The sequence below is a fragment of the Gallus gallus genome, chromosome 1 (genome assembly GCF_016699485.2).
Source record: "Gallus gallus isolate bGalGal1 chromosome 1, bGalGal1.mat.broiler.GRCg7b, whole genome shotgun sequence".
Classification (NCBI taxonomy): domain Eukaryota; kingdom Metazoa; phylum Chordata; class Aves; order Galliformes; family Phasianidae; genus Gallus; species Gallus gallus.
The window spans coordinates 75679619-75698472 of NC_052532.1; the positions used below are offsets into that span (position 1 = coordinate 75679619).

Genomic DNA, 18854 nt, shown 5'->3' on the forward strand with positions numbered 1-18854 from the left:
GGGGCTGCGCTCTCCTCAAAATGCTGCGACGGTGGAAGACGGCGTTCCATGCTACGCGACTGAAATCCTTTTCGCAGTGAGTGTCCTACCGTGTTATGCAGACCAGGTGTGTGATTCTTGATCACGTTCAGTGGGAAAGTAGGCCCTTGACTGCTTGGAGTGGTTTTCTCTCGCTTACGTTGTAGGCTGAGTTACATCACTCATTTAACATTTTTATTTATGATAGTAAACAGGGACAGTTTTGTTACTGTACCTTAAAGATGACCATGTGGGATGAAAGACTTATACGTTTAGAGAATCAGATAAGTGTAATTTACCAGTAAACACTGTAATTTTTATTTAAAGCACTTTTCGAGAAGAATATATGAACTATGTGATGTTTACATGCATAACTTGTTATAAATATCAGTATGCTATTTTCTGCCAGCAGCTAGGTTCAATTAAAGGTAGCTAGATTCTAAAGCAGCTAGGTTCTTAAAAAGATGGCATAGAAACTTCTACTGGCCAAATACTGCATTGTTAGTGTATTTTGTAAACTTAACAACAGCAGCAAAATGGTACTCTCAAGTTTGCTAACGTGCCCCAGCATCCACCATCGCCTCTAAAAATTCCACAGTGGTGTATAGAGTACTATAAAACCCATTACTTTAAGAACTGTCATCTCTATGATTTTTTTTTTTAATGTTAGTGAGTTTTTAATTTTTCAGCGACATTTGACCACCACTTTCACAGCAACAATAGCTTCAGTCACAGATATACTCCTTTCTTGTAATAATTCTGAACAAATCAGTATTTCCTTGCTGGAGAAAAAGAACTCTTGTTTGACATTCCTGCTCCCCTTTCTGGTAATCTGTTATTGTGTATTCCTAAGAAAACTTTACATAGCTCTACAAAGCACTTCTGCTCATGGCCCAGTTCACAGTATGAATCAAAATGCTTTCCTTTCACCATTATTATCACCCACAGCTGAAGTTTAAAAATTCTTCTCTTCAGTAAGTATACCTAACAGGAAAAAAATCTCCCTGTGTTCTACCATCTAAATTGCATTACTGAGATGGGACCCTGACTACTCCAGTAGTATTAGTGCAGGAATGTCCAACCCCTGGGCTGCATGCAGTCCAGCCCAACCTAGCTCACACTGTGGCCCTGGCCCTCTGCTGCCGTGTTATCATGGCAGCAGCTCTGACCCACAGATTCTCCACGACACAAGGAGCACAGTGCAGTACTGACAAATAATATGGTATTGTGCTTAATTTGCAAGGAAACTGTCAGTTTTCAAAGATTACAATCTGAAAAGACATGCAGAAACATGCTGCCAAATTTGATGCATATCAAGGAATGCTTTGTAAAGATGAAATAACGGAACTGAAGAACATCTGTCACCTCAACAAAACATTTCTTAAAAAGTCAAATAGACTCTGCCATAAAAGCTAGTCATGTGATAGCAAATGTCTGCAAAAAAAAAGTGAGTTTGTTAAGCAATGGAGAGAAAGCATAGCAGATGTAATGTGTCCTGATTAAAAATATATATATATTTTTTTAATCAGTTTGTCTCATCAGACTATAGCCAGGTGAACTGAAGAAACAGAAAAATCTATTCCAAGAATTTTGGAGAGTAAAGTAAAATTTCCAATTTTATGTTTTGGTGAAAGTATGAAAGTACTGATGCTACAGATACAGCTCTAATCACCATTTTCATTAGAGGTATTGATAATAAATATAATGTCATAGAATCATAGAATGGCTTGGGTTGGAAGGGACTTTAAGGATGATCAAGTTCCAATCCCTTACCACAGGCAGGATTGCCAGCCACTAGATCAAGTACTAGATCAGACTGCATAGGGCCTGATCCAACCTGGCCTTAAACACCTCCAGGAAGATGGCATCCACAACCTTTGGGCAGCCTGTTCTAGCACCTCACCACTCTCAGTAAAAAAAACCTCCTCCTGACATCTAATCTAATCTCCTTTCCTTTAGTTTTAAACCATTCCCTTCTCGTCCTATCACTATCTACCTGTGTAAAAAGTTGGTTTCCCTCAGCTCACTGAAGAAATGGCTTCTTTCACAACTAAATCTCTTCTTTTGTATGAAACAATAGAAAAAAACATTAAAGCAATTTTCTTTAACCTTTGTCAACCTGGTATTGCTACTGATGGTGCCCCAGTGGTTGTTGGTAAAAAAGAGGGACTTGCAAGATTAATAGATGATGCAATTACCTGCTAACTCACATTTGATAAATATCACAGCATTAGGCATCAAGAAGATGTATGTGTAAAAGCCTTAAAAATGGATGTCATGCAAATCATCAAAGCTGTGAATTTCATAAAGCCCAAGAGACTGAGTCATCACTAGTTCTAGGAGTTCCTTGAAAGTATGGATGCTGATTATGGGGTCATGATTTACTTTGCTGAATGAAGTTGGGTAAGTCAAGGTAAAGTGCTAAAAAAGACTTTAGGGAATAAAAAGAAAAATTTGTTCCAGAATGTGGAGATTAAAAATGGCTCACAGATTTAGCATTTTGGTGGACTTGACAGTTAATTTAAATGAGCTACATATGGGATCATACAATCACAAAGGTTGGGAAAGAACTCCAAGATCATCTAGTCCAACCATCCACCTACCAATATTACCGCACTGAAGCATCTAAATACTCAAACATTTCCAGAGATGGTGACTCCACAACCACCCAAACAGCCCGATCCAGTTCCTGACCACTCGAGAATAAATTTTCTAATACCCAACCTGAACCTTCCCCAGCACATTTTCAGGCTGCTCCCTTTAGTCCTATCACTAGCTATGTGGGAGAAGAGGCCTACCTCCACCTCACCACAACCTCCTTTTTTCAAGATGTACCGATCTCCCCAGAACCTCCTCCAGACTAAACAATCTCAGTTCTGTCATCTGGTCCTCCTAAGTCTTGCATTCTAGACCCCTCACCAGTTCCATCCTAATTCCCAGTCCACAATTTATGTATTCTCCCATTCACTTGGGAAGGTATCAGGTCTACGTATATTAATTGATAGCTTTATTTCATACTGAAATGAATTAGAAAGGAATACACACATCTGCTTCCAATCAAAGCAAATATACAGTACATAATTTTCTATCTGATCCATTAAATCATCTTCAAGGTGAAAATCACCTTATCTGTGCTATATTTCAGATAATGACAGTAATGGAAATTAAACTATGGCAAGTTGAAGTTATGGCAAGTAATCTCATGCATTTTGATACACTAAACGCAGTCCTGTGAACAGTGAAAGATATGCAGCCGTGTTTTCTGTTCTGATAAAGGAATCTGAGAATAGGTGTCATGATTTGAAAAAAAATCACTTTTTTGGTACATTTGCAACTCCATTTTCAGTTGACAAATGTATTACTTGCAAATTTTCACAGGGAACGTATAGAGTTGCAATCAGACATTCAACTAAAAAAAAAAAAAAAAGGGTCTAGTCTCTTTACTAGTCCTTCATAAGCCCTCTCTTACCAAAGAAATCCCGTGCTTCACAGTCATGCTTTATTCATATCATCTCTTTTTGGCAGTATATATGTTTATGAACAATTATTGTCAAGGATGAAACACAGGAAGAGTATTATTTCACCAAAAATCTCTGATGAACACACTGGAGAACTCACTAGAAATGGCAACCACTGCGACTGAACCAGCTTGATGTGTTAGTTTCACAAAAACAAGGTCAAACATCCCTTATGCTTTTGTTGCTGTTTTTTGTTTTACTAAAAATGCATTAAAAATAGGACTTGTTACTTAAATACATTTAATTCATATAATTAATAAGCAACCCATGGCAATTCCTGTTTACTCAGTGCAGCCCAGGCAAGCTGGTTGGATAACTATCAGTGTCTCATCAGTAGGATTCTCCCCATGTGAGCCGTATTAAATGTTCCCTTTAGATGTACTTGTGCTCTAGTACAACGCAAAATAGCTTTCATATATACAGGGCTGATATTATTTAACCAAAACTTATGAAAAGTACCTGCAGTAACTGTTGATGTTTAAGCAAATGAAACTGGTCCTTCAAAGGAAAGTCAAAGAAAACAGCATTTCCTTTCCTGAAATAACCTAACAAAGACTACATTGCCTTTTCCTCTCCTATCCCTTCCCAACCTGTAGGCTCATAGGGCAGTGCTAATCTCACAGAAAGCAGTACAGTTCAGAGATCCATAAGCTACCTCCAAACCCAGCAGTTGCTGGACCTACCATCTTGGGCCTGGGGTCAGGACAATATGTCATGCAGTCCTTACCGCTTTGGTGACAGTTTAGACATACAGCTCCCAGGTCCAAGCTCTCTCTCTTCTGAAACAGATAAAACTACATTCCTTCTGAAGAGCAAGCAATAAATTTGTCCCTGCTGCTAGAAAGCGTCAGAAAAGGACAGTTGAGATGTTGAGTTTAACACTATAGAACAGCATGAAAAGCATGGATAAGTCTGAATATTCCATCTCATACCTATGGAGAGAAAAATACAAACAAGCACAACGCTCCCCTTCCACACACACACACACCATTCTCCAAGCCAACACAAGAAACACTACAGAAAAAAAGGAGGAGAATATTAAGTAGTTTTCTTGTGAGATAAGGATAGTGAAGACACTGGAATCATTCAGACATTTGTATTTCATTAGGAATTATAAGCATTTTTAACATGTTTTACTATTAGCACTTATTTTATCTTCAAAGCCAGTCACTTTCAGGTATCAATCAGTATTCTTCTGGTCCAGTTTTACAACGTGAAGGGGAAAGAGAAATATGAACAGATAATAATGCATAGGTTACAGACTTGTGTACAGTTTGAAGCAACATTTTCTTCATTTGCAAATACATGGATAATTCTGTATCAATTGTGTACACTTTTTTAAATGGCAATGAATCAACATTATCAGAAAAAAGTAGATACTGTGGCTACAGTACCACTGTGCGGATAAGAAAACACTGAATGACTAGAACACAATAGACTTGTAATTCTTTGCAAATGCCAATAAAAAAACACAAAAAGTTCAATTTCCTTGAGCTTAATTGGAGCTTTATTACTTAAGCTGTGACTTCACAGTCTTCACCTTCAGCAATACGCAAAAAGGAAGCATACAAAGGTTACAACACTTAATGGAGGAAGGGGAACTGGACAATGCCAAGGCAGTAGAACAATGAGCACTGATTTGTTCTCAAATCTCACATAAGGACTGTTGGAAAAGGCCAACTGCTTTAAAAAACAGAAAAAAATGAAATCAAGGAAATTCATCCCAGATTCTGTTTCCTAAATTTAAGTGAGCTGGAACGAGAGACACAGACACCAATGGCAAAATGCAGATAAACCAAGCAGAGTAAATCCAGACAGAACCCAAACAGTAACAGAAGCTGTATGAATAAATAAAGTCCCTAGGATTAAATCAGATTTGTGCTGCCACTCATCTTATTTCACAGACATACAAAGCTGTTCTTGACTGTGGGATGGCAACTCAGCCTCTGCTCCTCTGAAGCCACTGTCCAACCAGGTAGAAAAATAAAGGTCTAATTCACTGGAAATTCTTTCATTTACAAAACTAATGGGATACGGTTTGTTTATGCTTCCATGTCAACTTACTTATCATCAACTCCATTCTGCTCATCTTTCATTTCTGCATCTTCAGTGTGGCTGGTTTGAAGAGTAGTAGCTGGCTAAACAGAGACATATAAGATAAAACAAATATCTTCATTTATTGTAAAAAAAATTGCCAAAATTTGAAACAATACCAGAAATGTCATTTAATGCCTATCACTAGAACTGATTCTCAACATCATCTGACAATATACTGAAAAAAAAAAAAAAAAACACCAAACAAATCTGATATTAAAGTACATGGCAAAAATCAGTATTCTACTTTCTTGGTGCCTCTAGTGGTTTGCAGTGCATGAATCTGCCTTCTGCAAAGAATAGGACTCCACCATCTTTCTTAGGGGGAGAGGCACACATTTTGGTAATGTTAACGTGGTCCTTCTGCACTTTTCATGGCTACAGCTTGTTTCAGCAATCCACTCTTCCATTAGCAGCACATCTTGCTATGCGCCACACCTAGATACACCAGACTCCCAGCAGCTGTGCTGCCTGGAAGGAACCTGCACAGCACAGCCAGATAATGAGCAATTCACAGAATCACAGGTTGGAAGGGACCTCTGGAGATCATCTGGTGCAGCTCCCAATTAAACCCTGAAATTTTACACAGCAAGATGCAAAAAATTCTAGTTCAGTTGTTGCATCTTAATCTTGCTCAGATTCTTCATTAAAAACAAAATAACAATCAAGACACTGGATAAGTATATATGACAGTGTCTAGAAGGACAGAATATTTTCTCCCAGGATCCAGTATGCAAGGACTGCTTTATCCAGGTACAAAACCATCCTACTCATTGACAACGCCACTTTCCTTGCAGAATCAGCAAGGAATTTTTGTGTGTTTGTTTATAGTTCTTCATGAGGAGAACTAAATGCATAAAATTACTGCTAACTAACAAACTCTTCACAGCAGCTTGCCCATCTAACCACAGAATTAAGAACTAGCTCCCCTTTCCCTCCCGCCCTTACTATATGTCTTCAGCAGAGCTGAAGCATGAAACGCATCCACCATTATCTCTGGGAGAAAACTTGATTTCTTACGCACCTCATTTTGAAAGAATGGCAGAGGAAGGAGAACAATTTGTGATGTGTTTCACGTAAGAAGTGGTCAGCTGACACAGTCTGAGATGCCTTAGTTGTTTGAATTGCCAGGTACACTCATTTCATGTAAGGACAATAGGCCCAGGACATACTCATATCAGTCACCCAGACACCAGAATCAACCGTTCTCAGAATAATCAGTTCAAAGACAAAAGGCACTTTTTAATTCTTGAATGTTGTGTTCACACTGCATTACTACTTTCTTATTAATACTGCTCTGTTGCAAAATCAGTTTAAATAACTAAAAGGATTTTATGCAATATCCTCAGTACTGACAGTTGTCTTGTTCAAACAAGATGATTGCTTCATGTTGAGTGTTGCCTATCCCAATTATTTCCCCCCCAGAAGCAACTAGCTACTTGAGTGCTCTCTGACTGTATGAGGAGTAAGCCAAATACTCAAAATTCTATTCCTTGTCTAGCACGTGACATTAGACCATGTGATCTTCTGGAGTAGAGCTACTTACCTTCAATTCTTTGTCTGCAAGCCTTTGGAACATATTGGCATACATCTTCTTCTCTTTCTCATGCTGCTCCCGTATTTTTTGCTGACAAGTTACTAGTTGCACTTTGGCAGCTTTGTTACTTGGATAGAGTTGTATCACCTTCTGGAAATCTCCTCGGGCCAATTCAAAGTCATTGACAGCCAAGTGGGCTTCTCCACGCCGGAAGAGGCCTTTTTCATTGCTGCTATCCAGTTCAAGTGCCTGCATTTAAAACATAGAAAGAAACAAAAACTGCATTTGAAAACAACATAGTGTTTGTTTGTTTTTTGTTTTAGTTTGCTTTTTTTAAACTAATATGCAAGTCAGAGCATCAGCAACTGCTAGAAAATGACCATTCCTATTTTCATTGTTGTCAGGGCACAGTAAAAAGTGTAATTAAATACAGCAAAAATAAGTAGAAAAAGATACAATAAGCCCTATCTAGCACCTTATGTTCATACTTATTTTATTTGCTAGTACCCAACTGCCAGCTTATCAGAAAGTCTGAACACCACACAGCCAGGTATTCCTCAAGTCATTAAAGCAAGAGAAACTGTCAGATTGCTTGAGCAGCTTAAGAATGAATAAAGCCTACTACCTTGTTGCAGTTCTCCAAAGCCTGAGAGTACTCCTTCAGCTTGAGATGGCACATAGCTAGATTAAGGTGAGCAGCAAGCCGCAAGCTCTTGGCCTTTGTGTCTTCCTCATCAGAGAGTCCTGATTCATGCTCCAGCCACAACACAATCTTCTTATACTGTAATGCTGCTCGTTTGTATTTCCCCTCCTGTAAACAAGGCAGTGAAATTTTCACACAGCTTACCATTGTAGTTTTTATTTAAACTTCCCCCTGCCCCTTCTGCTTACCTAGAACAATAGATCTGAAAAAAGAAAAAAAATAAATCAGAGTAATCAGAAAACTTCCATTACTAAAAATACACTACCATCATAGTGTATCACTACTGTAGTGGATTAGAAAAAAATCTGTTTGAACATTGCAACTCTAAGACTACTTTTTTCTTTTTCTTTTTTTTTTTCCCCCTTTTCAGACACCTTTTTCCTCCAAAGTCCTCCCCATAAAATGACATGGAGAAAACCACAAACACTACTCTGAAATGACCAAAGCTGTAGATCATAATCATCAGTTCATAACATGGACTAAGAAATGTTATTATTTCTTGGGTATTATCACTTACCTTGAAGTACTGAGTGCCTCTCTCCTTCACCATGCAGCTTTGTTCCAATTTCTCTTCTGTATTCATTTCCCAAGACTCCTTAGCCTATCCAAACAGGAATAATTCAAGACAATGATAGGGGAACCATATGGCCGTACTATTTCACAGTAACAGCACACAAGTCTTGGAAAGAACAGTTTTGCAGAGCTACTGGAAACTGAGCTAGAACAAGAGAGATACTTGACAGCAACAGACAGGAGACCAGTAAGGACAGTTTCAATCAAGAGCTCTCAGAATGTATTCACCACCTACAGTAACATCTTCCTTATTTCAGGTCAAAATTTTAAAGATTCCACTGTCCTTGTTTAAGCTGCATCAACAATTTCTACACCTCCCAGCTTGTTTGCTCTCATTCCCACCTTTTCAAAGCTTTTGAGTTTCACTTCATATTGTAGTTCTGCATCCGGAGGGATCTGAAATTTCTCCTTCCCAGTACTTCCAAAACCATAGCTGTAAGATTGGGGGAGGAAAAAGAAAATTACAAAACTGGATATTCAGACAAACCTCTACACAGGAAGCTGGAAGTAAAAACCACACAAATCTGCCTGTTATTATTATTATTGCAAGACAAAGTCTTGAGGAACTGCAGACAATTTTCCAGAATTTGCATGCACAAGACAAAAGAGAGGTAGAAAAACCTGTGATTAATTTTGCTAGTTTCCAGATTACCAATTTTTGTTTTAGTTTTTGGTTTTGTGTTTTTGTTTTTCAAGTTTTACTTGTTTGGTCGCTGCTGTTTCTATGAAATGAAAGCAAGTTAAAAAAAAAAAAAATACTTTGAGGTTGCATACATCTTGCTTTTTATTATTGTCCAAGGCAGGCTATTTCCTTCACAATATCTGTATTCTAACTATTTCCAGAAAGAGATAGCAAAACACAGAGATTAAGTGAACAGCTGTGCACAAGACACTGCCAATCCACTAATTAACAGTAAATGACTATACAAAGGTTCTGCCCTGAAACTCCAGTAAGAAACTGCATACTAACAGAAAAGTGCTGAATATAGGTCTACTTTTCCTTTGTTCTATCAAATTCAGTTCCAGTTTAAAAAACTTAAAAACAAATACGTTCAACTTGGATGGAAACAATCAGTGCAAACTCCACTTGTATTATATTTGTTCACACTGGGGAAAATTCTGCTTACCTTTAAGGGCATTTAAAGTCTACTCCTATCTCTGAGTTGGTGGATCTTGGTCTCAGAATTCTGAGATGTTAGATCCAAGGTTTAGACAAAACACCACCTTATTCCCCACAGAAAATCTCAATGTCTTCTTCCAAATTGCTTAAAAATTCAAGCAAAAACTTCCTAGTGGCAAAGGATTTCAGATACTCCTAACCACACCTCACCTGAATACTATATATCTTATCACATAAGGCTACTCAGAAGGCTTGCTGAACTTTTACTATTCTGTTATTTAATCTAGGTGCCTTTATACACAGTGCTGTATATTAAGTGTACTTTCATTATGAAGGACCCACATGAATGTAAATTAAAAACAGCAACGGTATTTGTTATAACATTCACTAGGATCAACACTATAGAGACAAACATCAATTTATTTTTCAATGCTGATATCAGTGGCTAAGTAATCTTACCTTCATATTTCTATAAATCAAAATTTCAGGTCTGATTATGTGTTTACAATAGCACTGAAAAGAGTTGAATAACACCACAAATAAACATATTGTTCTCAGTAGATGCTTACAATAAGCCCACTCAAGTATCAGAAGATGACAAACAGCTTACTTGGGTTTGAGATAGAAAATGGATTCCTCAGATTTCTCCATTTTCTGGATTGCTTTTTCCAGACCATGAGGAAGATCATAGTTATCACCTTCTCCAATCTCAAATCGTAGCTCACGCTTATCAAAAGCACGATCTCTGTATCGGCCTTCAAACTGGACTGGTAACAAAAGAGAACCCAGATACAAATCAGAAGGTGTCTGTGTGTGGTAAGCGGTAGGCAGCAGACAGTACAAGGAACTTCCCCTCCTAACCAGTCTTTTCTCTTTTTAAGGGTTACATATGCATGTTAGCTATTGGCAACAAATTCCGCTTCTGCTGCTTTAGTTAATAAATGCTCTTTCCTTCAAACTGTTGCATTGTGTGTTGTTTTTTTTTAACCCACTTCAACAACAAATGCCAGAACTATTTTCCCTCTTGCTTCTCAGCAAATGGACATACTTCAATAGACTCCTTTAACTTTTGTGATAAGCACTTGATCAGATTTGGCATCTCTGAAGAACACAGCTGCTGCTGGAAAATCTAACCTTCTCTAGAATAAAGAGAATGAAAGTTTACTTTTAGTTATGTCACTTGCTAACAGAAAGAGAAGATAGGTATTATTCTTTTCCAGAACAAAGAAAATGCAGGTAGAGAAAAATACACTTTCTATCACAGTAAACCCATTTACTATTTGTATAATATACATACTCTCTACCAGGGCACCCTCATTGGGCTTCAAGTAGCCTTCGCCTTTCTTACGGATTCTTCGGATTATGCCACCATCTTCATCATCAGTGAGGTCTTCTCCTTTAAACTCAAACAGCTCTATCTATGAAGGGAAGAAAAAAAATCTTGCATTTACTTCTATCACTTCAATTCAGTAACTCACAGAATTTGTACTTGAGTTTTTTGAAACCGTAGCTGTTAAAACAGCCACTGTCGTAATACCCCGTAAGATATTAGACAGCCAAGACTACGATGATGCCATATTTAGCAGATACTAAATGGAAACCTACTGAGCTGTTTCAAATGATTATTTATGGGTTTTTTTTTTCCTCCAGCAACTTTCGTCTTTCAATACTACAAATAAGATCCTTTAATTGAAAAGACTGTGGGACTGACTTCTGAGTAAAGCTTACATGAGCCACAATAATTAAGGACTACTACAGAACACACCAAAAAAAGATTGTACTGGTTCATTGAACAGCTTTTTTTTGTTGTTGTTGTTTTTTTTTCCCCCCACAGAATCATAGAAGAATATCCTAAAGGGCAAGTAGTAAGGCTGAGTAATGTGAGGAGAGAAGGAGCAGAAAAGTTAAATATAAAAGATCTAATCCTTCCCTTAAGTTCTGATCACATCTGTAATTTAATCTATCATCAAATTCAGATCAACTTTAAAGGGCTTGTAACTGAGCCCAAAATATTCCAACTCTTTGTCCAGCAATAAAACTCAATAAAATAAACAAAAATAAAATTCAGTAATATCGTTTTAGCTCAGATTTCAACTATTCCCCATTACTCACCCTCCAACTCTTTTGCTAAAGGACAATAGTTTCAAAAGTTCTATGTCCTTCTTCCTTGCATGCCTGAATGTAGCTACACTCCTCATTTTATTTCTCTTACATTCTCCCCCCTGCTCGTGCTTATATTTGTGTATTGTGGGAGCATTTCAGAAAAATGAAGGCAGAAAAGAAACTAAGATGACTAAATTATTTAATCATTGAGAAAGAAGTGTAAATAAAGTATTTGTAAAAATACAACAAAACCATTATGTGGTCCACTTTTTAGCCTTGAACTGCTGCTGCAACAATGTTGGACTAGACTATCCAGTCTGAATCTTCACATGGTCTTCCAAGACTTTAACTTAAATCATAATTTGACAAAATGGAAAAATGGCCTAGTCACAGAACAAACTTTTTTACGGCTACAATATTAATAAAAAAAACTTTCTGCCATCTTATCTGTGAATAAAACAGTAATAAAAACTGCACAGAAAAGCAATACAGTGTAGTTAGCATTGATTATATCAGGCACATTGAACCCAAGGGCCACATGCGGCCCAGCACAGCCCATGCTAAGGCTCAACCCTTGCAGCACACCCTTATGCTAGTGGTTCTTCCCCACTACAGCACAACCAAATCACAGGCATGCAACAATCACTCAGCAACAACAAAACATCAATCAATATGCTACTACAGTTGTTTCAGCTGAAACAAGGACCAGAGGAGGGCATAGTGCAGTGCTAACTCTGCCACTCACACCTGCCACACATTCTGTTGAACTGAAACCTGTATCTATTAGACATGACATGCACTTTTGCTGCTCGGTGAATAAAGCGCAGTGATTGCCAATAGTATTTCAATCTACCAGGTGTCTTCTCAAAATAGAGCAGAACCCCCTCAGAAAAGAAAACTGGGGATGAAGAACGCTCAAAGGGAAACAGACAGATGAGGACAAATAACATGGCACTATGATTAATCTGTAAGAAAATAATGCCAGTTTCAGAGATGAAAATTTGAAAAGACATCATAAGCAAAAACACGCTGCCAAACCCAAAGCATGAACACAAAATAGTGGAACTGAAGAAAAGCTTGTCATCTCAACAAAATATTTTAAATAAAGTTAGAACTCAAGTAGACTGTATTATAAAAGCTTGTTACGTGGTAGTAAATCTGACTGCAAAAAAGAAATAAAAATAAAAATAAATAATTTATTAAGCAACATATGGAAAGCACATCAAATATATTTTGTCCTGACTAAAAAAAAGAATAAAAAAGAAATTTCTAAAATCGGTTTGTCTCACCAGACAATAAACAGGCAAACTGAAGAAACAGGAAAATTTATCAAAACAAATTCATAGAGTAAAACTGCCAATTTCAAATGTTATGCTTTGGCAACAAATGAAAGTATGATGCTCCAGATACATCTGTACTTGCCATTTTTATTACAGGTATTGAAAATGAATATAACATCACTGAAGAAATGGCTTCTCTGGTGCCTTTAAAAGACACGACTACATCTCTTTACTTGTATGACACAGTCAGAATTACAATAAAGTGGTTTTATTTAAACTTTGTCATCATATCTGGTATGGCCACCAATGCACTGAAGACAAGGTGCTAAAAAACAGTGACTTACAAAATCAACGCAATTGCCATCAGTAACTCATGTTTTAGGAAATATTGTTGCATCCAACATCAACAAAACTTATGTGCACGTATTATATAATGCAAATCAAAGTTTTCAATTTTATGAAGTTCAAGGAATTAAATCATCACCAATTCCAGGATCCATTTAAATGTATGGATGCTGATTATGGGGACATCATTTACTTTTCTGAAGCCAGGTGCCTAAGTAAAGGTAGAACACTAAAAAAATATGATTTGAGAAATGGAATCAAGTCCTTTCTGGAATCAAAAGGAAAATTTGTGCCAGAACTTGAAGATTAAAAATGGCTCACAGATTTAGCGTTTTTGGTGGATTTGACCACTCCATTCAATGAATTAAACATGAAGCTTCAAGGTGAAAATGATCTCATCTGCTATGTTTCAAACGTAACAGCGTTTGAAATGAAACTTTAAATTACAGCAAGTTCACATTATGTCAAATAATTTCATGCATTTTGATACACTGGCTAAACACAGTCCTGTGAACAGTGAAAAATACGCAGCCTTGCTTTCCATTTTGAAAAAGGAATTTGAGAATAAGTTTAAATATAAAAAAATACATCCCGTTTTTGTTTTATTTGCAGCTCTGTTTTCAGTTCTTCTAAATACATTACCTGTGAATTTTCAATGTATAGAATTGCAATGAGATATTCAACTCAAGAATCTGATCGTGTCTGTTTATAAGACTTTCTTAAGACCTGTCTTAACACAGAAAAATATCCCTCATTTCACAATCATGTCTTATTCATGCCATTGCTTTTTTGGTAGTATGTACATTTGTAAACAATTATTGTCAAGGATGAAGCATGGGAAGAATAAAATTTCACCAAAAATCTCTGATGAGCACCTTGAGAACTCAAGAATTGCAACCACTTCCACTGAAACAGACTGATGCATCAGTTTCAGAAAGACAAGGTCAAACATGCCACTAGTTTCATATTTTTATTGCTCCTTTTTAAGTATTTTATTTAAAAACATTAAAAAATATAAGTTTTGTTACTTATATTACCCATACTATTTATTTAGCTCAAGAAATTTCCTCATCACTCACTGATGCCCAGGCAAGCCAGAATTTTGCACACCTATGGTTTACAATAAAGTATCTTACTTTATAAAAGTTCAAAGCCATCACTTCAGAGATTCATGAACTGAACTAAAGCTACACGGAATGCAAAATGAATTGAATATGCATTTGCGCAAAAATTATTTCTACTCAATATTTTGATGGATATCTAACACCAAATATAATCCTGGTCTAATTTAGTTCATCTGACACAGATGCTCCAAAACATCCCACTGATGACAATACAGGTTTCTCCACTTCTTTTTGCATGCTCCCTCCGCAACATATTCTACAGAAGGATCACGAGGAATAAATAAATAAATAAATAAATACAGACATCCAGATGTTGATGTGATGATTAATAAGACTTACGAAATCTTTCAAGAACAGTTTTTGAGAGTCCTAACATGATCACATATACAAAAAGAAGTAAAGTGTTTCATTTGTAAGAGAACTTGTATGCAATTCTAGTGTGGTAATGGCATTTGCAAAGGAAACATGCTGGAACTGTCTGGTTTATTTTTGTGTGCGTTTTGTTTATAAGAAAAAAATAAAAGTTGAAAATGAACTAGAAAGAAAATGTACCAGGTAGACTAAAGAAAAAAGCTTCTTAGACTAATTATCTAACATTCCTGTCTAAAAATAAATTATATCACATAATTTTCACAGTGAAATATCACATTCTTCATTTGCTCTTCAGTTGTATAGTTATAGTGACTGTATCTCACTTACCTCAAAAATTAGCGTAGCATTGGGAGGTATCTTTGGTGGGCTGCCAGCTAAGCCATAGGCATATTCTGGTTTACATGTAATCTGACAGATCTCGCCAACCTTCATAGTTGCTACAGCAATGTCCCATGCTTTGATCACCTCACCTGTAAAAAGCAAATTTTTATCATGATTGCTAGGTATACATGAGAAACATAATCAGCTCTGTCAGTATACAAAAGTTAAGACGAAATGCTGACTTACACTCATTCTGGCTTATATGCACCAGTTTTAACTGTAATCAAGTTACGAAGTTACTTGGGCACCCAAAATTAGCTAATTTTTTTTTGTTCAATATTGATTCTTCTCCCTTCACTTCTTTACCCGTAGAGAACATAGGTAATCTGGACACAGATCACACCTGAGGCACCTGGCACAATCTCAAGTATGAGCAAGTAGTAATACTCCTCAAAAAAGAAGGTCATAGGGTAAGAGATTGTCTGCTTGTATTTTGAAAACAATCCACAATAGCCTCTTCTCTCTGTACTTTATCAGTTGGCAAAGACCAACACAAGTGGTAACTGAAAGTTGTGTGTGTTTATAGACAGAAAGGGGAAGGAAAGCAGAACAAGTATCCCTTCTAACGCCAAAGTAACAAAAACTTATCACTCAAGCACTCCTACTTGTGGTTCCTTTCAGTTCAATCAAGTTGCCTTTTATTGGCCTTGTACCATTTGCTAAAATTCCTATCATGCCAAGTTTCAGGACTTTGTAGAATTTATCTTCCAAATAAAAAGCCAGTAGGTAGAGAACTCCTAGTGAAAAACACAGATTGAATAGTAAAATTTGTTGGAACTAGAATGTTTGGATTTTCATACTAAAAAAAAAGTTTTTGATAATGAAGAGACTTACTTCAACAGTTAGATTTGGGAGCGCATTTCCTCTTTCCTTCAGTTGCAGCTGATAGCTGCCCCTGTGCACTTTGTCCCAGTACCCAGTCACACTTAACTCTTCTTGAATTTGAGGCAACAAAATATAAAAGCAATACAAAAACAATCAACAAAATACATGCTGCAGCTATTTAACTGTATCTCACAGTAAATTCCCATTGAGACGAGTTTGCTTCCCCTTAAGTGTTGTACCTGAGGTCCTGAGAATTTTGAGGCAGGTACACAGCATGCCCATTCAGAAAGATCTCAAAGCACTTCTGATTTAATCTGTTTATGTGAATAAACATTAAGCTCTGAAAACAAGTTTAAATAGCGATTTTAATAAGTGGAAGAGCCACGTGTGCAAGGAAATTCCATCTCTTTACTAATTACTAAGATTGATCAAAAGCAAACCAAGTATTACCTTTCCCCAGGTCAAATGAAAACTTGTCTCTCCTGTCCAGACTGGAGTCAAATTTTGTGCCATCAAGAAGCCATCCTGTATAATGGACAGTCACTTTATCACCTATCATTGGAGATTCTGTACCAGTTCCTTCTCTCTTGACAACCTGAGAAAAACAGAAAGCAACACTAAGATGATCAAAACTACATTTGCCTATTGGACTTTAATTCTATTCACTTAAGGTGTGTGCCTTACCATCTCCAGTCAACAACAGATTTGCAGGTTTGCTTCAGTTATCTAGAAACGTTACAACTAGTCTGTCTAGAGATAAGCAGCATTTCAAATGCAGGAAGAACATAAAGGTGGCTCTGCTGCCACCAGGTAAAATCCTCTGGGTACTATTCTGATATAAAGCTAATGAACAATCAAAAGGACCTCTCCTAGAATCAGTGCAATGACAGTAGTACAAAATTGGTTTATGTCAGTTCAGTTAGACCTTTTCAATAGATGTAACCTGCACTCCTGCAACTACTACTACTACAAAAGAAAACCCTGGAGTCACGCTGACTGGACTTCATGACCTCCACAATGTTTTGCCTTATCAGCTCATAATCACGCTTCTTTTTTCTTTTTTTTTTTCTTTTTTAAGTTTACACAACCTCAGTTCTTTTGCCATCTCCTTTAAATTTTTTTTCTCACCTGCTTTCCACCATCAAAGAGAGGGTACTACATATGGTAGACAAGATACTTGTTGTTTTTTACAATGTTCAAGTAGCCAAGGTACAAAAGACCTCCAGACAGCTTCCTCAGCAGTCCCATATGTGAGAACTCCAACCTGATACATACATTCAAACTACATTCAAAAGCTTAAAACTCTCACCAGAGCATGTCAGCAAGAAACACAGGAAACAGTATTGTGATCAAGCACCTCTTTTTCAATGTGGTCCCAACATCCTCCCTGGAAAGGCAGTGCCACTATGACAAACATGGAACCTAAAGCCAGAAAGCTCACAAAGTTGAAAACAAAATTTTGCCTTTTCTGTGCTGTAACTTTTCATCTTTCCTAATAATAAGCCTCAAATTTCAAGGAAGGTTTCTAGAAACTGAGAAAAAAAATTTAAGAAAGACTACCAAACTTCCTAGAAATATGGAAATTTGATTTCTCCTGTGAGAGGAGGAAGTTAGTGCAACTCCCCCTCACAACGTAACTCACACCATCCTTATCAACTATCATACAAATACTAGAAAAAGAATACATATTACAGCATTTCCAGCACATAACAAGAGCAGAGACCATCACCAGCCTCACAGCCACCTCTAATCAACAATCTCACTGGCAACTCCTAAATAACTCATTTTCTCTCAGAAGCTGAATCAGCAGGTAGCCTTCCCAGCTCTTGTCATCAAGCACATCTATATCAGGTCCAAGTGTAAAACGCACCATCTCAGGCTCCAAGAGATGCTCATATTAAGATGGAGTGCCCCTATTTTCAAGCTGGGAGAAGTAGTCTGTTCAGCCTACATAGAGCAGCACTGCTCACTACCATCTACACTGATGGAAGAGATGCACGCACTCTGCCAAGGCACCATCTTTAATTCCAGCGTCCGACCACGTGCTGGGGGCGGGATGGGTCTGCCCTCAACCCTCCCACCCCCACTAGCAACCAGAGCTCATCCCAGCTTTCCCTTACCCACGCGGGACGGGGCGTGACGCCCCCTCTTTCCCCTCGACTCTCCCCTGGGACTTCCTCACGGAAAAGCGCGGGCTCCTTCTCGTCCCCAGCTCCCACGGGGAGCCCCGTACACGGGTAGCGCCTGCGTAGGCCGAGACAGCCGCCTCCAGCGCTGAGGCTGATGTGTAATCGTGAGGGCTGCGCGAGCATTCCACGGCAAGCGGCCCGGTAACAGCCCTACCCAAGGGGAAGAGGATAGCCGGCGAGCTGGCGGCCCGGGGAAGGACGCCGAAGGGAGCGCCCACTCATAGGCCGCTCCGGAAGGCCCCGCACCAGGCTGATACCCCACCGTTCCCCCCGAGTAGCAGACAGCGGCCGCCGCAGCCACTCGATACCTTGAGAACGCCCTCATCCCGCTTAGGGGTGATGTCCGTCCCCTCCAAGGGAGCCCCGTCCGCTTTCATCTCCTCCGCCGTCATCCCGTCTGCTGCTGCCACCGCTGCACTAGGAGAGGGCTGCCTAGTGGAGTCCGCACCAGCCGCCGCACTGAGCTGATGCCTCGCTGCACCTCCGGCTCCAAACAGCAAGAGAACAAGCACCGCGCACGCCTTCTCTCGTACCTTCACCGCAGCGCGAGCCCGGTCAGTGAGAAGGAGGAAGGGGAGGGGGAGAGGGAGGAGCCGAGAAGTTTCTAGAGAGGCGGCTGGGCTGCCGCAGAGCGTCCGCCCGTGGTAGGGGCGGATTAAAGTGCGCGTCGTC

The 18854-nt window shown here is 38.4% G+C and overlaps 1 protein-coding gene and 2 long non-coding RNA genes across 3 annotated transcripts in view; 2 read left to right on the top strand and 1 right to left on the bottom strand.

Moving 5' to 3' along the window:
- On the top strand, positions 1 to 15048 carry LOC112530151. The gene is made up of 2 exons (XR_003071563.3): positions 1 to 106; positions 11214 to 15048. It is a non-coding gene; the product is annotated as an uncharacterized LOC112530151 (long non-coding RNA).
- FKBP4 (FK506 binding protein 4) lies at positions 4618 to 18745 on the bottom strand. Its single transcript, NM_001006250.2, has 10 exons — positions 18491 to 18745; positions 16444 to 16588; positions 15115 to 15257; positions 10861 to 10981; positions 10174 to 10330; positions 8786 to 8876; positions 8388 to 8471; positions 7793 to 7978; positions 7177 to 7416; positions 4618 to 5674 (listed from the first exon to the last, which is right to left on the bottom strand). The coding sequence occupies exons 1-10, from the start codon at positions 18572 to 18574 to the stop codon at positions 5597 to 5599; spliced, it is 1329 nt and encodes a 442-aa protein (NP_001006250.2). The 5' UTR covers positions 18575 to 18745; the 3' UTR covers positions 4618 to 5596.
- The window catches only part of LOC101748309, a 25054-nt gene continuing 24240 nt past the window's right edge, over positions 18041 to 18854 (top strand). Inside the window, exon 1 of the long non-coding RNA XR_006933133.1 lies at positions 18041 to 18826. This is a non-coding gene — a long non-coding RNA (uncharacterized LOC101748309). The remainder of the gene's footprint in view (positions 18827 to 18854) is intronic.